The 20,299-nt window shown below is 39.3% G+C and overlaps 1 protein-coding gene across 3 annotated transcripts in view; it reads left to right on the top strand.

The window, feature by feature from the left end:
* PIP5K1B (phosphatidylinositol-4-phosphate 5-kinase type 1 beta) overlaps nucleotides 1-20,299 on the top strand; it is a 309,699-nt gene that overhangs the window by 173,741 nt on the left and 115,659 nt on the right. For all 3 annotated transcript variants that reach the window (XM_003911777.4, XM_009188894.4, XM_009188896.4), the window contains 3 exons: nucleotides 301-418; nucleotides 12,651-12,803; nucleotides 18,021-18,320. In XM_003911777.4, coding sequence (XP_003911826.1) covers nucleotides 301-418; nucleotides 12,651-12,803; nucleotides 18,021-18,320 — 571 coding nt within the window. The remainder of the gene's footprint in view (nucleotides 1-300; nucleotides 419-12,650; nucleotides 12,804-18,020; nucleotides 18,321-20,299) is intronic.

Here is a 20,299-nt window from a genome sequence, read left to right as displayed (position 1 = left end):
ATTATACTGGTGATAATGGAGTGATCTTCCCAGGAAGAAAGCACAAAAAGATAAATGAATTTTCAGGCTTGTGACACTGATTGACAGGGAATGCCTGCACAGAGTGACCCTCACTAACTAGCATCTGTTTCTACCTGGTGATCATTGGCCTTTATGACATGAACTTTGAGAAACCCACTCTCAGGGGATGATTTTTCTAGAGGTAACATTGGCCCAGGACTAATAGAGCTAGAATTTGCAGTCAAAATTGTCCTTGCTAATGTGTTCTTTCTTTCTCTCTTTTTAATATTTTGACTTCAGCGAAGGGAGCAATCTGACCCCAGCACATCACTACCCAGACTTTAGATTTAAGACATACGCTCCATTAGCATTCCGATATTTCAGAGAACTTTTTGGTATCAAGCCTGATGATTACTTGGTAAGAACCTGTCATTTTTCTTCCTTCTATAGAAATGTGTGATGTAAACATTTGTCTCGTAGCAACAGCAACAAGTGGCTTGTGTCTCTCATTTTATAAAGCTCTGGGGCATAGTAAAAGTTCCAAGTTTTATAACGATTATAAATTTAGCTTCAAGAAATGTTGATGTGACTGTGTAGCTTTTACTGATAACTGCAAAATCTGCGATGGTAATTGATATTTAAATAACTATAATATCAGTTGTGACTTCAGATAATTATTCTAACAGATATGTTATAATTAGTTCTAAATACTCCTGTGAATTTTGCTGATTAGATTCTATTCAAAAGCCTTTCTATGTTAATTGCCTTATTTGTACCATTCCTCTAAACTACCTTGGCCCACAACCATTTCACCTTGACCTACAAATTTGAATAAACATTTTAAAGAATCTGGATAGTTTTGTTCTCAAGATCTCTTCAGGCAGACTTTTTAAACATATTTTTATTTGATACAAGGGCATGTTTTATCCTCTGATTTGTCTGTGCTCTTCATCTGCCTTCTGGCACACAAGAAGTACAGACACAACAGCCTTTTTGTGAGAGGTAGTCTGATGTGACCTCAGAGTTTTACCTCATTCCTGTTCAAGGAGCCAGGAACTTTCTGTTGCAAATGAAAAAATGGTTTGTTTCATAATTTGATCACTGTTAACACCCTGGGGCTCTTCAAAATTGGTTTCCAAAAGACTGTAGGAAGAATGCCATCAAATATTTATTGTGCATCCCATTCTGAATGATCTTAATAAGACTTGAGCCAGATCCTGGGACAGTGCTTTTCAGAGGAAGTATAGCAACATGTGTAACAAAGAGTATATAATATGCGTCTTATAATTTGGATAAGATGTAAATAATTAAAAGTTGATTCTACTCTGTGCTGATGAAGACTCTCTTATGTCTCCTCTGAATCTTGTAAAAGAAAAAAGAAAATCTGTGAATGATCTTCTTTATTTGGTCCGTAAGAAAATCATATGACTTCTGCCTAATGAAGCAATACTGCTTTCTCAAGGCACATCAGTAAGTCTCCAAAGAATGGTGAGGGCAAGGTAGAAAGTCCCTGGCATCCTGCTGCCCTTAAATCTATATATTGCTCTCTTTCTCTTACCACTCCCCTTTAATTGAAGCCTCAGGTGCCTCTACCCGTCACTACCAATGCAAGTACACAAGCACACACATTTGTTCTCTCTCTCTCTGTGTGTGTGTGTGTGTGTATGTGTGTGTGTGTGTGTTTGTTAGAGAACATCCTTTGGTTTCTAGCCATTCTGTAATTACTGAAGGTTGTCATCATTCAGAAAATGTGTTTGAGATGGGGTTTACAATGTGGTTATACTGATGATAATGGAGTGATGTGTTTGAGATGGGGTTTACGATGTGGTTATACTGGTGATATACCCCCAATGGGGTTTCGATATTATATTATGGAAAACAAGATAGATCTCTCATCTTCTGCCACACACTCAAATTTAATGGATTCTCTTTCTGAATTTCCTTGAACTTCTCACCAGCTGAAGAGATGCCTTAGACTTACGTTTCACACTGCTGATCCAGTCAATATGACCAGATGGATGCCTGTCTTTAGCCCTCCCATATCCATTGCCCCAAAGGCTGGACGTCCATTCTTTCATTCATTCAGACCTCACAAATTTGCTTTCTTTGGGAAGAGCCTTTTCTGAAGAACTTCCCACACAGCCTACCCAAGTTTCCTAATGAGTCTTTAAGCTGGAAAAATTATTTTCATAATGTGGTTAGAGTATTTACAAAGGAGCGTAAGAATCTGGCTCATCACTTCTCACAAGAGAAGTCCTTGTGCCTGTAGCTGGCAAAACGTAATCAATCAGTGGGCACTTTGAACACCTATTATATCTTAAACACTTTGCTAATACTTGTAGGGAAATTCAAAAGACTACAAGTCACGACACACAAAGAACTTAAAATCAAACTGGAATACTAATTTGTCTATGTAGAAAACCAATCAGCTCTACCAGGCAATAAATGTAAAAACTGAAGCAAAACATGAAATACTCTAGGGTTGAGGTAGAGGTCTTTCTCTTTCTTGGGGTGATGATTAGGAGGTCTTCTTATGAGCATGATGTGGTTTTAACCATGCCTTAAAAATTACAAGGGATTTTGAAAGGTAGAAAAGAGATGGATGCTCAGGGGTGAAGGGTTGGAAGGGGCACTGTAGAACCAGAGATGTGGATGTATTCAGTTTTCAGAAGGACATTTAGTGGACCAATATGGCTGGAGGGAAGAGTTTTTATCAGGAACATTATTAACATTAACAGATAGGTCCAGGCAACTCAAATAAACAAGCTTCTAAATTATAGGAAACTAAGGAAATATAAAGGTTGACTAGATATTTGATGGTGTTGAGAAATAACTTTTTTGGTGGGATAATAATATCATGGTTCTATTTTAAAAGGAGAATCCTTGTCTTTTAGAGGATACGCTGAGGTACCTATGGATAAAATTGTTTGATATCTGGGATGTACTTCAACAGAATCTGAGGAGTTGGTCAAAGCATATAAAATTTGAATTAGACAGCCAGGCACGGTGGCTCATGCCTGTAATCCCAGCACTTCAGGAGGCTGAAGTGGGAAGATCACTTGAGGTCAGGAGTTCGAGCCAACATGGTGAAACCCTAAAACTACAAAAATTAGCTGGGCGTGGCGGCACATGCCTGTAATCCCAGCTACTCGGGAGGCTAAGGCAGGAGAATCACTTGAACCTGGAAGGCGGAGGTTGCAGTGAGCCGAGTGCAGACCTTTGCACTCCAGCCTGGGTAACAGAGCAAGACTCCATCTCAAAAAAACAAAAATAAAAATAAATAAATAGCAAAATTTGAATTAGAGAGGAGGAATAAATGTGGGAGATCGATTCTACATGGTCACTATAGATAATAATAATATATACTTGAAAATTGTTGAGAAAGTAGATTTTAAAGATAAATGCTTGAGGTGATAGATATCCCAATTACTCTTATTTGATCATTACACATTGTGTATAGGTATCAAAATATCACATATACCTCCAAAATATGTACAACTATTATATATCATTTTTTTTAAAAAAAGAAAAAGTTCCCACCACAAAAAAAGTGATGAATATGTGAGGTGAAGAATATGGTAATTAACTTGATTGAGCCATTCCATAATGTATGCACACATCAAAACATCGTGTTGTATACCATAAAAATATACAATTTTATTTATCAATTCAAAAATTAATCAGAAGGATTATATACTCTAAATGGGTGAATTGAATGCTTTCTGACTTATATCTCACTATAACTGTTAAAAATAAATAAATTGAATGCCCCCAGCCCCAAAAGAAAAATCTGAGGGAAGTAAGGCAGCAGAGTGGTTGGATGTCTAGAAGAAACAAGATTGGCCATGAGTTGATCATTGATTGATCATGAATGAGTTTACCATTCATGAGTTGATGCTGGAAGATAGATACATGAGTGTTAATTTCACAATTTCTTTTCACTTTTATGTATGTAAATATAACTTAAAAGGTAGAGAGAGGCCAAGTGTGGTGACTCATGCCTGTAATCCCAGCACTTTGGGAGGCCAAGGCAGGTGGATCACCTGAGGTCAGGAGTTCAAGACCAGCCTTGCCAACATGCCGAAATCCCATCTCTACCAAAAATACAAAAATGTTAGCTGGGCATGATGGCATGAGCCTGTAGTCCCAGCTACTTGGTTAGCTGAGACAGGAGAATCACTTGAACCCCAGAGGCAAAGGGTGAAGTGAGCTAAGATTGCACCACTGCACTCTAGCCTGGGCAGCAGAGCAAGATTGTGTCTGAAACACACACACACACATGCACACACACACACACAGACCCACAGACGATGGGGGAAAGATAGAGCCAGGTACGTAAGTGTGTTTTTGTTTGATTCCATTTGTCCACCTCCCTCATTCACCATGCACATGGTTCAGTAACTAGACACATCTCTGGGGCTTGCAAGAAACAGAACAAAGGCAGTGGCCCTAGCTAAACATGACTACCTGGTCCCCAACAGCAGCTGCCACCCACCTGTGCCTGCACTGGAGACACCTGTAGCACAGGACTGAGGCGGTTCCCCAATAAACCTTGGAGTCTCTGGAAGCTCACCTCCAAACCGCTCTATCTGGGGCCACACCTAATGATCTGGAGTGTGATCGATGAGGAAAGGGTCGTTTACATGACACAGCATGCTTGAATGTCAGGTATAATAACCTTCAGTGACTTTTTAGCTCAATCCTTCATTTTACAGATGAGGAATCTGAAGCTGGGATCAGCAAAGGGAGATGCCCAAGGTTACACACACTGGTGGGGTCAGAGCCTAGACCAAACACTGGTCTCCCCAAGAGCTTGAAGACCCTTCACCAGCTGGCCTCATGCTTCCCATATTTGATGAGAATCACAGACCTCTTAGCAAATATGTACTCAAGCTAGCCTCTCCCTAGCCCATTGACCTGTGATTGTCCATTCTGAAGAATACAGCCGAAAGAAGTCAAACACCTTTAACAAAACACATTTTGGAAGAGTTTAGCTAAAGGAAAGCACAGAAATAGGAAATAAGACATTGCTTGAAAAACCCTGTGAAGAAACAAAGGATACAGTGCCAGTCACAAAGTACATCATGGTGGCTGGCAAACTTGGGCTACTCAAACCCACACTTGTGAAGATATAGTGATGTAAGTCGGAGGTGTGGGAACGATCTCTAGCCATTGGTAACTCCATACTTAGGTGTAATATTGAATACTTGCGATTTGTGTGTATTTCTACTTAGTTTTTTGCTGTTGCATCTGGATTCCTGCCTGAATTATTCTGTTTATGTGTTCAGTCCCATTAAAATTTACCATGTGCATGCTGATAACAAGTTTCATGTTGAAACATGCATAATTTGGATTGTGAAACAGTACGGTGAAGGAGCTTCTGCACGCAGCAGTGCAAACTTTCCTTCTTCCTTATTTTTTCCTAGACAAACACCTCCCAAGGCAAAGCCAAATGGCCCCAGAGCATTCCCATCTCTGCTTGGGCAACCAGCCATGGGTTCTTTCCTTCTCCATCATGTGCCTGGTTATTCAAAAATCCAGTAGAACTTACATGAGTCTTTTCAGGCTCACCTGCACCAATAAGAAAGCGAGCAGAGTGAATATTTCATACTATCAGGGGAAGAAATGGCACATAAAATTATCTCCGCCACATGGGGCAAGTTTACATTGTTAATTTACATTGGCAGGGCCCAGCTGGGTTGTGCTTTGCTCTTTCTTTTTCTCCAGTGGGTATAGCAGGGAGACCCTGCAGGAAATAGAAGCAAGAGCATGAATACATTAGAACAGCTTGCACAGATGACAAGTGCCTGGAAAGTGCATAAAACCCAGGAGCACGCATGGGGGCTTTTGATCATGACTAATTAAAATGTTCCCATCTCTCCTCTTCATTTGCTCTTAAGAGGCAACGTTGCAAAGAAGGTGGCTTAGAAGAGAATGTAGTAACTGAGTTGTAGAGTGAGAAACCATAGAATTCTACAGCATAATGGTGGTACTCCTGTTCAGTATCATAATCACAGTTTATTGCACATTGATGCTGGGCTATGAATAGCCCCCAAAGGGTTATTAAAGTGGATCAAAACAATTTATTATTTCATTCATGTTATATATAAATGACATAATAAAAGAATATTTGACAGTGTAGTAACCAATGAAATAGCCTTCATATTATGTCACTGCATTTTTTTTTTTTAATGTCACTGCTTATAGAAGAATTGGAGACTTTAATTGGGAGCAGATGTTTAGGTCTGAATCCAGTTTTTTCTAGACACCTCTTTCTGGATCACCCCCCTAATTTCTCTATTTGCAGCCTCTAATTGCTGCATCCTTTGTTGTTTTCATATTTTCACAACGTAAACTCCTACTCATAAGGAAGTTCTGCGTCAGGAATTCAAATGCCATGGAACAAAGAATCCAAATTCCTAAAGAGAGTCTAGGGTCTGCCTTCACTTCTTATGAGAGCTTGGAGTCCACACCTTTATATTCCAGGGTCCCAAATTCGTGAGTAAATGAGAAACCCAACATTTTCTTGCTTCACTCAGAATGCTTTTGTGTCTCTTTGGATCACCCTGAAGTCATGGGCAGTAGGCTGAGAACCTCAGTGCATCCTAGGGTGGTGTCAGCTCTTCTTACCTGCCTGTGGAATGAGTATATTGTAGGCCATGTGCTTCTCTTACCTGTGTGTGATCATGTCATAAAATTAACAACAGCAATACGTGGTCACTCTTTGCCAGGGATTTCAAAAGCATTCACTTTAAAAACTTCCAGTAACTTTCCGGTAGATATTATTACCTTTATTTTTAGAAATGAGGCTTCTAAAACTCCAAGATGCTAAATTCCTTACTCGGGATCACATAACTAGCAGCTGGTACAAATCTCATGCCCTTTTCACGAGTCACTCTTCCACAAGAACACTTTGTCTGCACACATGGCTGGGCAAGCGCTCTCTGATTCCTCTTGGTTTTTATGGCGTCCTGTCTGCAGTCTGATAGCTATTTCTGTTTTCCTAACTTATCCTCAACTCATCTGTAGGCTTAGGCTCTAATGCTGTTTAGTAAGAGATTGTTGAGAAGCAAGGCTAACAGAATGAAGGGGAAGTGGAAGATGAAAGTTGCCAGTGACTTAGGAAGCCAGCAAACACTTGCTTCTTTCTTTTCTTGGATAATTTTGTTTCCTTTATCCTCAGTATTTTCAAAGCAGAATAATGTAAAAGGTCATATCTAGAAACTACCTTTTAATCATGTTTCTGCTAGTTTCTCTCTCCCTCCTCTCACTTTTTATTTCACTGTCCCTCCTTTCAGGTTTTTCTATGATAGGGACTTAAGTATTCACAAGCTCAGAACAAAACTTTTGGGATTTTTTAGCCTTGATGTTTTTTCAGATGCCTATATCCTCAAGATATGGCTGTTTATATTACAAAGCTGTAGTAATCAAAACAGCATGGTGCTAGTATAAAAACAGACACATTGACCAATGGAATAGGATAGAGAGTCCAGAAATAAACACACACACACACACACACACATCTGTAGTCAATTGACTTTTGACAAAAGTGGCAAGCACACACAATGGGGAAAGGATGGTCTCTTCAAGAAATGGTGTTGGGAAAACTGGCCATCCACATTCAGAAGAATGAAATTGAACCCTTACCTCACATCATAAACAAGAATCATCTCAAAATGGATTAAAGTCTTAAATGAAAGGCCAGAAGCTGTAAAACTACTTGAAGAACACATAGGGAAAAACTACTGCACAGTATTGATTTGGGCAGTGATTTCCTAAATGTGACCCCAAAAGCACAGGCAAAAAAGTAAAAATAGATCAAAGGGATTGCATCAAACTAAAAAGCTTCTGCACTGCAAAGGAAACAGCAGAGTGAAGAGACAATCTACAGATTGGGAAAAAATATTTGCAAATAATGCATCAGGTAAGGGGTTAATATCCAAAATAAATAAGGAACTCAAACTACTCAATAATCAGAAAACTAATAACCCTATTTAAAAATGAGCAAAGGACCTAAATATACATTTCTCAAAATATATGTGTGTGTGTGTGTGTGTGTGTGTGTGTGTGTGTATACAGGTCAAGCATGTTGGCTCACCCCTGTAGTCCCAGCACTTTGGGAGGCTGTGGCAGGTGGATTGCTTAAGCCCAGAAATTTGAGACCAGCCTGGGCAACATGGCAAAACCCCATCTCTACAAAAATACAAAAAAGTATTCAGGCATGGTGGCACATGTGTGTAGTCCCAGCTACTCAGGAGGCTGAGGTGAGAGGATCACCAGAGCCTGGAGAGGTCAAGGCTACAATGAGCCGTGATCAGGCCACTGCACTTTAGCCTGGGTGACAGAGCGAGACCTTGTCTTTTTTTTAAAAAAAGACAGATGGCCAATAGATACATAAAAAAAGTTCAACATTCTTAATCATGAGAGAAGACCACAATGAGATATCACCTCACACCTGTTAGAATGGTTATTATCAAAAAAGATAAAAGATAACAAGTGTTTGATGAGGAGGTAGAGCAAAGGGAACTCTCATATACTGTTGGTAGAAATGTAAATTCATACAGCCATTTTAGAAAACAGTAGGGAGGTTCCTCAAATAGCTAAAAATAGAGCTACCATATGATCCAACAATCCCACCACTGGGTATCTATCCAAGGCAACGGAAATCAGTACAGTGAAGAGATGTCTGCACTCCCATGTTCTCTGCAGCATTATTCACAATGGGAAAGATGGAAACAACATAAATGCTCATCAAAGGATAAATGGATTTTTTAATGTGATATATATACACAATGGAATACTGTTCGGCCTTTAAAAACAACACAATTCTGTCATTTAGAACAGCATGGATGATCGTAGAGGACAATGTGCTAACTGAAATGAGCCAGGCACGGAAAGATAAATATCACATGATCTCACTTACTTGTGGAATCTAGAAAAATTGAACTCATCGAAGTAGAGGAGAATGGTGATTACTAGAGGCTGAGGTGGTAGGACGTGGATAGAGAACAAGGAAAATGCTGGCGAATGTATACAAGTCTGTTAGATGGAAGAAATCAGTTCTGGTGATCTATTGTATAGCAAGGTGACTATAGTTAATAGTAATGTGTATCTTTCTAAATTAATTTTTTAAAGTGGATTTTAAATATTCTCACCACAAAGAAGTGTGTGTGGTGATGGATATGTTAGCTATCGTGATTTGATCATTCTACAGTGTATTCATGATCAAAAAATGTCACATACCCGATACATGTATACAATTATTATATCTCATAGAAAAACAAATACTGCATGTTCTCACTTCTAAGTGGGAGCTAAGCTATGGGTATGCAAAGACATGCAGAGTGGTATAATGGACATTGAAGACTTAGAAGAGGCAGGGTGGGCAGGGGGTGGGGAATGACAAACTGCCTGTTGGGTACAACGTCCACTACTCAGGTGATGGGTGCACTAAAATTCCAGGCTCCACCACTATGCAATTAATCCATGTAACCGGGAACCACTTGTCCCCCTAAAGCTATTGAAATAAAAAAAATTGAAATTAAACAAATCATTGTTTGTCAATCAAAAATTTAAAAATAGAAAAATTTAAAGACGATGTGGTTCTTTAAGCTCCTGCTTCTGCCAGGCTGGGTCTATCTCACACCTGCATGGCCTCTTTACCTTTTTCTCTGCCACCCAGTGTTTCTCTAGTCAATGATGTGGATTATTAGTTAATAAACACTGAGTTTAATAAAACCAAAAACAGTGATATTTACAGCCATACAATTGTTGGTGGAGTTCAGCCATCTGACAGAAATTTCTTGAGTACCTACCACGTATGTAGGCACCTACCATGTTCGAAGGCACAGGTCTTGGAACTGTATCACGGTGTAAGATAGTCACAGTTTCTGCTACACAGAGTTTTACAATCTCTGCAACTCGGGGAAAAGGAAACAGGCAATTGCAGGATTTTGTGGTGACTTCTGTGATGAGAATATCCAGGGCCAGGAAGCAATTGATCTTTTATCCATGGAACCAGGAAGAGTTTTCCAGAGCAAGTGCTGTCTCAGCAGGCACTGAAAGCTGAAGCTGTGGCAGCAGCTTATGAATTATGCTCCCTGCATCTTCCCTTTGTCTTTCTCCAGTGGTTTCCTAACCCAACAGAGAGGTCCTCTGCTCCAGACCCTCCAATGGCTTTTCAGCTCCCTTAGAGAAAAGAACAAAGTCCTTCCAGTGGCCTATAGCACTGGATGTGGTCTGTCCCCCTGACCTCTCTGGCTCCATCCCTTTCAGGGCTCCTCCTCGCCCTGTCTGCTCCAGCCACTGGCCTCCTGTTGTGCCTTGAACCCACCACGTCTCAGGCCTTTGCATTTGCTCTTCCCTCTGCCTGAAGTGCCTGTTCCCCAGATAGCCATGTGGCTTGCTGCCTGGTCTCAACCTCTGCTCCAATGCCACCTTTGCAAGGAGGCCTTCAGTGACCACCCTATTTGGAATTTACTGCAACCCATTCCTCACTCTTTGCTAGTGTTCTCTGCTGCTTTTTCCATGATCCATTTTTTCTCCCCTGCACTTACCACATTCTGATGTGTAACGTATTTACTTGTTTACTGTCTGTTTCCTCCTACTGGGATATAAGCTTTATGAATGCCTGGGACATAGCAGATGCTCAATAGGTATTTTTTAAATGCTGATTAAATACAACAATGAGTGGTAGGCAGGTGGAAGTAGAAGGGAGGTTGTCGCAGGCACAGGACAACGCAAAAGCCTGGGAGTTGAGAGTATGCAGCACTTTTAAGAACCATCATTCTGAGCAAACTATCACAAGGACAGAAAACCAAACACCGCATGTTCTCGCTCATAGGTGGGAATTGAACAATGAGAACACTTGGACACAGGATGGGGAACATCACACACCAGGGCCTGTCGTGGGAAGAGGGTAGGGGGGAGGGATAGCATTAGGAGATATACCTAATGTAAATGACGAGTTAATGGGTGCAGCACACCAGCATGGCACATGTATACATATGTAACAAACCTGCACGTTGTGCACATGTACCCTAGAACTTAAAGTATAATAAATAAATAAATTTTTTAAAAACTGAAAAAAAAAAGAACATGAAAAGTCGGTCTCTGGGGCTAAAGCTAAAGTTGAAGGGGGAAGGCTGGGGAGGAGGCTGGGTCATTCATGGCCTTTGAAAGCTCTGTTAAGAACCATTGATTTTTAGATCTCACAAATAAGTGAGAACGTGCAATGTTTGTCTTTCTGCAAAAGATGTGAAAGCCCAGAAAAACATGAAGAGATTTGCATTTCAGAAAGATGCCTAGTTTCCTGGTGAATGTACTGGAGGGGATGAGCATGGAAAATTAAGACCAGAAGCTTGCCATAACAATTCAGGCATGAAATGATGAAACTTTTGAACTTTGGATGTTGGCAGAAGTGAGCAAGTAGCATCAACAGTCTGGATAGGAAAGATGGGAAAATGTGATGAGTCAAGGATGATGCCCTAGTTTCTGGTTTGGGGAACAAGGCAAATAATGCTTCCATTCTCTAAGGGAAAGAGGGAAAAGGCAGAGAACAGGGAGCAGATGATCTAGGGTCACCATGTGCAGTTGTGCAGGGTGTGCACTGCTCAAGCTCTCCTAGCTGGCCGAGGGGAAGGAGTGGAGACTGGAATCCAGCCGTTCTCTTTTTTTTTTTTTTTTTTTTTTGAGTGGGGTCTCGCTCTGTTGCCCAGGCTGGAGTGCAATGTTGCGATTTCAGCTCACTGCAACCTCCACCTCCCAGGTTCAAGAGATTCTCCTGCCTCAGCCTCCCAAGTTGCTGGGACTATAGGCGCGTGCCACCACTCCAGGCTAATTTTTTGTATTTTTTTGTAGAGACAGGGTTTCACTGTGTTAGCTAGGATGGTCTCGATCTCCTGACCTCATCATTCACCCACCTCAGCCTCCCAAAGTGCTGGGATTTTAGGCATGAGCCACAACGCCTGGCCCCAGCCTTTCTTCTACTCACCAACTTTGTATCCTGGCCCGGAGCTGCATCTCTCTAATTACCACAAAGGCACCATATGGGCTAACCACAGCCTTGAGATTAACTTGATTGTGAACTTCTTGCATATAAATTGTTTGTGGTATAACCAAACTAGAAATGTCTATTAAAGTGTTAGATGAACAGGTCTTGAGCCCTAGTGAAAGATCTGGGCTGGAGATACAGATGTTGAAGTCATCTCCTTGTTGAAACCGTGAGTAGATGACATCTTCTGGGAAAATCATGAAAAGAGAATAGGGTTGGTGTTCAAGGGATAAAACACAGTGCGGATCACATCTTCACTTGTTATTTTATGGACATTTGCTGGAAACAAAGCACCTTAGTCAACACGACTGAATTATCTCATTGGACAGATAGGATGATTCATGATGCTATTGCATGACTCTGGGGGTAAAGAGTGTATGTCTGTTTTTCATCATAGAATTATTAAGATAAACAGACCAATTAAATCTGTAGAAATCTCACAGAGAGCCTTCTTGGTATATGTGGAGCCTCTTTTAAAGCCCATAGAGAGAGCTTCTTGTTTCAACATAGCCAAGATGTGCAGTGCTATGATTGTCCTTCTTGGAGGTATCACGTACATCAAGTGTATGTTTTAATGTTTATTCATTTACTCTTTTAGTATTCCATCTGCAGTGAACCTCTAATAGAACTGTCTAACCCTGGAGCCAGTGGATCCTTGTTTTTTGTGACCAGTGATGATGAATTTATCATCAAAACAGTTCAGCACAAAGAAGCTGAGTTTCTTCAGAAGCTCCTGCCGGGCTATTACATGGTAAGGAACTGCACATCATGAAAGCTTCTACTTGAAGTTTAATTACTTTCCTCAACAGTTTTTTTCTCTTGTTTTTTCAATGACTCAGGCATGTTTCTTTCTCTTTGGTAAGCTTTATTCTGCATTTAAAGTATGCTATGACATTCATTGAATAGATGTTTTAAAGTAAACTAGAACTGAATGGCAGAGCATAGTTGTTGAATCCCACAATCCTGAGTTCAAATCCCAACCCAGCCAATAATTACTTGTGTGACCCTGAGTAAGCAGCATAACTAGTGAGCCTTAGCTCCCTCAGTCTTTGAAAGCTGAGAAAGACTTATCTTACATAGTTGTTGTGATAAAGCAAGGATACAGGATATATAATAAAGGAAAGATAAAGGAAGCAATGCGTTGCAAAGCTCTTTGCAGCCAGTACGCAGTAATCGTATAAATGGTTAACTTTCATTGTTCGCTTGTTACATGTTAAGCAAGGCCTTAAGTGCTTTGCATTCATTAACTCATTTAATCCTCACAGCAACCTTGGATACTACAATGATCACCATTTTATAGAAGAGGTAATTGAGGCAAAGATAAATTAAGTAACTTGCCATGGGTGATTCAACTGGAGAGCTGCAGAGCTGGTGCTACACAAGCGGAAAGGGCTCCAGAGAATGCATTTTTCACCCCTACACTAATACACCAGCACATATCCTATGTTAGCTCTTCCCAGCTACTAGACTTCAGAATTTATAATTTCATAGGTAAATATGATAATATGAAAAATCACCTTTCATGTAATCTTTTAGAGACAAAGGAACAGTAACCTAGCCTGGATGGATTTACTATACATTTACTCCAAAATTTTCAAAACTAACCCCACTTTTCCTAAATCGTCCAGTCATTTTCATACCTCCAGTTTCATTGTACTTTCATAACAGTTGTTAATTTTCTATGATTGGAAGGGCTACATGAAGCTGTCTGGATTTCAGAAGCTCAAGTTCTGCCAGTCACTTGCTATGAGTGGTGATAAATGTCATCTTTATTTTTAAAAATTCATTCATGAGATGCCATGTAATCATTTTATGTAAAAATATAATTTTATTCCAAAATCTGCTAGACACAGCATTAAATACTTAAATTAATCTCATATAGAAGTATAGAAATAAAAAATCTCAATAAAAATCTTAGTGGCCTGCAGGCAGATTTTAAAAGATTTCAATGCTGAACAAGTATTTTTTTTTTTTAGAGAAAACAGAAAATATATAAAAGCCAAAAAAAATTCAACTAACTATAGTTTCTTTCCTAGAAATACATATTACTAAAATTTGGTATATGTGCCTTCAATTATACTTTGTTTGTGCACACATTTTAAAATTATCTGAAATTAGGATCAAATTGATATAATATTATTTTATAACCTGCTTAATTAGTAAATCTTAAAATTCCATAATTCTGAGCTCAGATATACTTGTCCTCTTGTAAAACTGCATTGGCCATATGTGACTACTTATATTTAATTAAAATTAGAAAAAAAGTTAAGAGCCAGGCATGGTGGCTCAACCTGTAATCCCAGCACTTTGGGAGGCCAAGGTGGGTAGATCACTTGAGCCCAGGTGTTCAAGTCCAGCCTGGGCAACATGGTGAAACCCCATCTCTGCAAGAAAAATACAAAATTATCCAGGCATGGTGGCACACACCTGTGGTCCCAGCTACTTGGGAGGCTGAGAAGTGGAAGGATCACTTGAGCCTGGAAGGTTGAGACTGCAGTGAACTGTGATCAAGCCACTCCAGCATGGGGGACAGAGCAAAACCCTGTCTCAAAAAAAAGAAAAATTAAATTTAGCTGAACAAGTGGTTTTATCCCAATTATGTAAGCTGGTATAACAATATAATCCATCCCATTAACAAGAAAAAATGTGAATATCATGTGGTTACCCAAATAGATGAGGAGAAGCTAAGGCCCTCAAAATTCAACATCTTTGCTTAATTAAAATTCTAAAAAGTAGCAGGGGAGTTTTTTTTAAAAAAACATAGTAAATAAATGAATACACGAGTTGTACATTTATCAGTCTTCCAAAAGTTCATGTAATAGCTCATGGAGAAAAACAAGAATCCTTTCTCTAGAAACAATAGGAATAGACCAGAATGACCCTCCCATCAATAGTCCTTTCTGATAAATTTGCTAGAAATTCTGGCATTGAGTCTTGAGTACAAAAAGAAATACAAAATAAGTACAAGCACTGTTCTCTTTAAATGACAGAATTCAAAGTGAGCAAACCTTCAAGAAAATAAATCAGGAATTTCTAGAAGTGATATGACTGTGGCAGATTTGCAGGATAAAAGATAAATCTACAAAATCCATTATATTCCATTATATAGATGATATAGACTAGGAGAATATAAGAGAAAAAAGAGATCCTGTTCATGATGACAACAACTTATAATGAACATTATTAGAAAAATAAAGAAATAAGTAAATAAAGTCATGTGAGTACTGTAATTCTGATTGGGAAAGCAAGATATAGTACGTGGAAAACATAAACAATAATCAGTTCAGAAAGAATGTAATAAGAAAAATGCTAAAATACTTGAATCTATAAAAACAAATGTTACAAACCCAATATGAAAGAAACTACAAAATGTTATTGAAGGACATAAAAAAGATCTGAAGTAATGAAGAAATATGCATTGTTCCTGAACTCAGTATTGTAAAGATTTCAACTGCTCCCAAATCAACTGATAAATCCAGTCTAATTCCAAGCAAAAATTCTAATAGGATTTTTCAACATAGCTTGACAAAGCCGATTTCTGTGAAAGTGCGAGCAAGTCTCATTTGAAGAATGTTTTTTAAAATGAACAATCAAACAGAAAGTTTGTAAGAATGGAGAAAACATTTTTGAAAAAGAAGAAAAATAGTAGGCCTGCTATAGCATATACCAAAAATCTGTAAGGCTGTAACTAATGTTAAGGGTGTAGGATGAGTACAGTTTTAGACAGATAAATTAATGGATTCAAATAAAGTGTTCAGAAATAGATCTGTGTGAAATTGTCTACTTATTGTATTGACATGGGGGGATTTAAACTCAATTGGAAAATGTCAGACTGTTCAATAAGTATCCATTTGAGGAAAAAATTAAATTCTCTATTTCAGATCTTTCGCATACACACAAAATTAATTCCATAGGGAGTAAAGACCAAGTGTAATGACCAAAACTATTAAAAATTTGGAAGAAAATAAAAGTTTATGACTTTGGGATATAAAAAAGCTTTGTTAAAAACAAAAAGCAGGCCGAGTGCGGTGGCTCAAGCCTGTAATCCCAGCACTTTGGGAGGCCGAGACGGGCGGATCACGAGGTCAGGAGATCGAGACCATCCTGGCTAACCAGGTGAAACCCCGTTTCTACTAAAAAATACAAAAAACTAGCCGGGCGAGGTGGCGGGCGCCTGTAGTCCCAGCTACTTGGGAGGCTGAGGCAGGAGAATGGCGTAAACCCGGGAGGCGGAGCTTGCAGTGAGCTGAGATTCGGCCACTGCACTCCAGCCTGGGCGACAGAGCGAGACTCCGTCTCAAAAAAAAAAAAAAATAAACAAAAAGCAAACACACACACAAAAAAATAAGAAACAAGTAAATAAATATGACCACATCAAAAGGCAACACATTTAGGCCAAGTGCAGTGGCTCATGCCTATAATCCCAGCACTTTGGGAGGCCAAGGCAGGAGGATCACTTGAGGTCAAGAGTTCGAGACCAGCCTGGCCAACATATAGTGAAACCCCATCTCTACTAAAAATACAAAAATTAGCTGGGCGTGGTGGCACACACCTGTAGTCCTAGCTACTTGGGAAGCTGAGGCGGGAGAATCACTTGAACCTGGCAGGCGGAGGTTGCAGTGAGCCAAGATCATGCCACTGCAGTCCAGTCTGGGTGACAGAGCAAAACTCCGTCTCTCAAAAAATTTTAAAAAAAAAATTTTTTAAAGGCAACACATTTATATAACAAAAAGTACCAGACACAAAATTAATATAAGCTCATTGAATATTTCTGGAATGAAATAAAGTGAGAGCAGTGGTTTTCTCAAATGTTGAGAATTGGGGGAAGAATCAAGGATAGCAGAGACACTTTTCATTGAATACGTGCCCTTTTGTAAACTATTTTAATTTCTTATCTACTTCAAAAGGGAACAAAAATAGGTATGTATTCCCTTTTTTTTCTTTCTTTCTTTCTTTCTTTTTTTTTTTTTTTTGAAACGGAGTCTTGCTCTGTCACCCAGGCTGGAGTGCGGTGGCGCTATCTCGGCTCAGTGCAACCTCTGCCTGCCAGGTTCAAGCAATTCTCCTGCCTCAGCCTCCTGAGTAGCTGGGACTACAGGCATATGCCACCAGACCAGGCTAATTTTTTGTATTTTTAGTGGAGACAGGGTTTCACTGTGCTAGCCAGGCTGGTCTCGAACTCCTGACCTCATGTTCTGCCCGCCCCGGCTTCCGAAAGTGCTGGGATTACAGGCATGAGCCACAGCGCCTGGCCTCCCTATTTTTTTAAATAATAAAAAAGACAACAGACTGGAAGAAACTACCCCATATAGATGAGAGAAATGATAAATATCCAGAATATATCAAGAATTTCAACAGTGACAAAAACCTACAGAAAAAAAATGAGCAAAATTATCTTTAAGGTGACTAAAAATACATAAATAATCAGTGGCATTCAAATTTTTAAAAACAGATTTCCATTTTTCACTAATCATGCTTACAAAGATTTTAAAGTTTGGGTACTATTCAGCATCGGTAAGAGTGACGGGAAAATCTATGTAGAATCTTACATAGTGTGGTTGTAAATTGGTCTGCCATTTTGGAAGACAGTTTTGCAGGAGCTATTAAAATTTTAAATGTTCATCCCTTATACCTTGGCAATTCGTTTTCTCTTTAGCTACCTTAGAGAATAGTCACTCATGGCACCAGTCAATTTCTTGCCTGTTTTTAGTTGGAGCCAATTTGGGACATTATGTCCAATTTCAATTCAGTCACTTTCACTGCCCTGAGTTTAGAATAATAAAATTGCTGTCCAATAAGCAGACTTAAGAAATAGATTAGAAACAGCAAAATTTTAGTAATGGACATTAATAAAGATAATCACATTCCATTTTTAATTATCATATCAGCATGAAAACACATCTTTAGTGGAACATTATTTTGTCAAAATAGAAGATTGTAAATATATTTTTCTTGTTTTGGTTTCTAGAATTTAAACCAGAATCCAAGGACTCTTTTGCCAAAATTTTATGGACTGTATTGTATGCAATCAGGAGGCATTAATATCAGGATTGTGGTGATGAACAACGTTTTGCCACGCTCCATGAGAATGCACTTTACATATGACTTGAAAGGCTCAACGTATAAGCGGAGAGCATCCCGTAAAGAGAGAGAGAAATCCAACCCCACGTTTAAGGACTTAGACTTCCTGCAAGACATGCACGAAGGGTTGTATTTTGATACAGAAACATACAACGCGCTTATGAAAACACTGCAGAGAGACTGCCGGGTAAGGAAGTTTGATTGTTGTGATTTTCTTTGAACTCTGTGCTCGTGTAAACTGTGGCTGCCACTTATTGAAAGCATAGAAATAAGGAATGTCCAAAGTGGCGGACATGTGGAATCCTATCTTTCCCAATCTGGTGCCAAGCCATGCTTCCCTGATACTGAAGGAATTGGTAAATGATAAGGGAGTTATCTAGAGTCCTTAACCTACATCTCTGTTGTTTATTTATAATTAATAAGGTAAGTCAGCTTTCTTTGATAAAATGAAACAAGAAAGCCTTGTTTTCTTTTCTTTCTCCGCTGTGGGGAAGATAGTTTAACTAGAAAGAAATAGAATTTTGGTTTAACATAGTGTTGAGTAAGAAAAGCCATATAGAAATCTTGGAAGAAGTAGGACTCGAATTTGGGAGACACGTTTAGAGAAAACGTACTTGGGATTAATAATGGCTCCCTAGAGATCAGCATGGATGCAAAACTATGACGTGAGCAGAACGTTTGCTGAAATTATTTTTTGTGGTCTGAATAAGAGGTGAGCAGGATTGAAGCTTGCCAATTAGGGCAGACACCATTCCCTGCAAACTTAGCTGGAGTGATTGTCCAAAGTGTGGAGGAATTCCCCCAAGCCGCTATGCTTAAAAAAAAAAAAAGAAAGAAAAACTAAGGGAAGATTTTTTTCTAACATGGTGAAAAGAGACAAAAATTGTTTTGGAGAAAAGACAAATGCAGTGCTAATAGCTTCTGAAGGATAATGATCATGGGAGAACCGTCCAGCCACTTGGCTAAGCTGGGTAGTGGAGGTGGGCAGAAAGCATGATGGCACAGGCTGTGGTTTTCTGCGCTTTCCATGGGCCTGGACAGATGACCCATGTTGTTATAGGGGAGGGGGGACACTTCTCTGCCGGACCCAAACTCACGTGAAGGTGAGGAAGACAGTCTGACACCCCTTCTAAGGTATAAAGCAGGGAATTTTCACTAAAGAACACAGGCCTACTGTTTCTGTTTTTTTGTTAGTTTGTTTGTTTTTCTTCCTTTCTACTTGTTATAGCTTGCATGATTGTGCACAAAAATGTGTCCTTAGAATTGTTTTTCTTTATTGACAGAGATGTTACTTCTATTGTTTAGCTACCATTTATTGAATGCTTGTAGTATGCCAGGTTAGTCTAAGATTTTTTAATGCATCATTTCACTTAATTCCCTCAGCAGCTCTTTGAAGTCAGTACTATTCATACTTCCATTTTCATTGCTGAAGAATTGGGTTCTTAAAGAGATTCAGAAACTTATCCAGATTACTTAGCAAGTCAATGACAGAGCCCACATGTGTTTGGGTACAAAGGTATGTGCTTCTAACAACTAAAACTTAAAGGTTCACTCTGAGGATTCTTTTTTAATTATCTTTTCAGAACTCAGGGAAGGAACAGTAGGAACCAAGCAAACAGACAAACAAAAAACGTCCAGCAGATATTCAGATATCTGAGTGGATATGAGTGATGCATATTTTTCTAGTCAAAAAACGTAAAAACAAAACACACATATTTTAGTAGAAACTTTTTCCTGTGTTTTTTCTGCCCTTTACAGAATGTGGGTAAAAAGTGACTCTCAATTCCCCAGAGTTTAGTGTCAGCCTCTCCAGTTTTAGGTTTGCTTTCTCTTTTGTGTGCTTCTTGCCCCTTTAGTATGGAAAGCCTTTATCTGCTGCCTTCTAACACCACATGCTTCTCTGCCAGAAAAAAAAAAGGCAAATGTAAAAGAGCCATTACTCAGGATTTGTCTATTTATTAGCGTTTCCTGAGCTCAGGACTGAGACTGCGAGGTCAAACCAAACTTTTCATCACGAATGAGACCCTGGAGATTTGCCTTTTATTTTTTATTCTCTGGCAGGTTTATTGTTCTAAGGAACATAAAGGTCAAGGTAGAGGTATCCTGAGCCTTACTCCCTCTTACTCACTGCGTTTGAAGTTGTACAAGACACAGATCATGGACATT

This window comes from Papio anubis, chromosome 13 (genome assembly GCF_008728515.1).
Source record: "Papio anubis isolate 15944 chromosome 13, Panubis1.0, whole genome shotgun sequence".
NCBI lineage: Eukaryota > Metazoa > Chordata > Mammalia > Primates > Cercopithecidae > Papio > Papio anubis.
The sequence above is the reverse complement of the archived record's forward strand: the minus strand, read 5'-3'. Positions and strand labels throughout refer to the sequence as shown.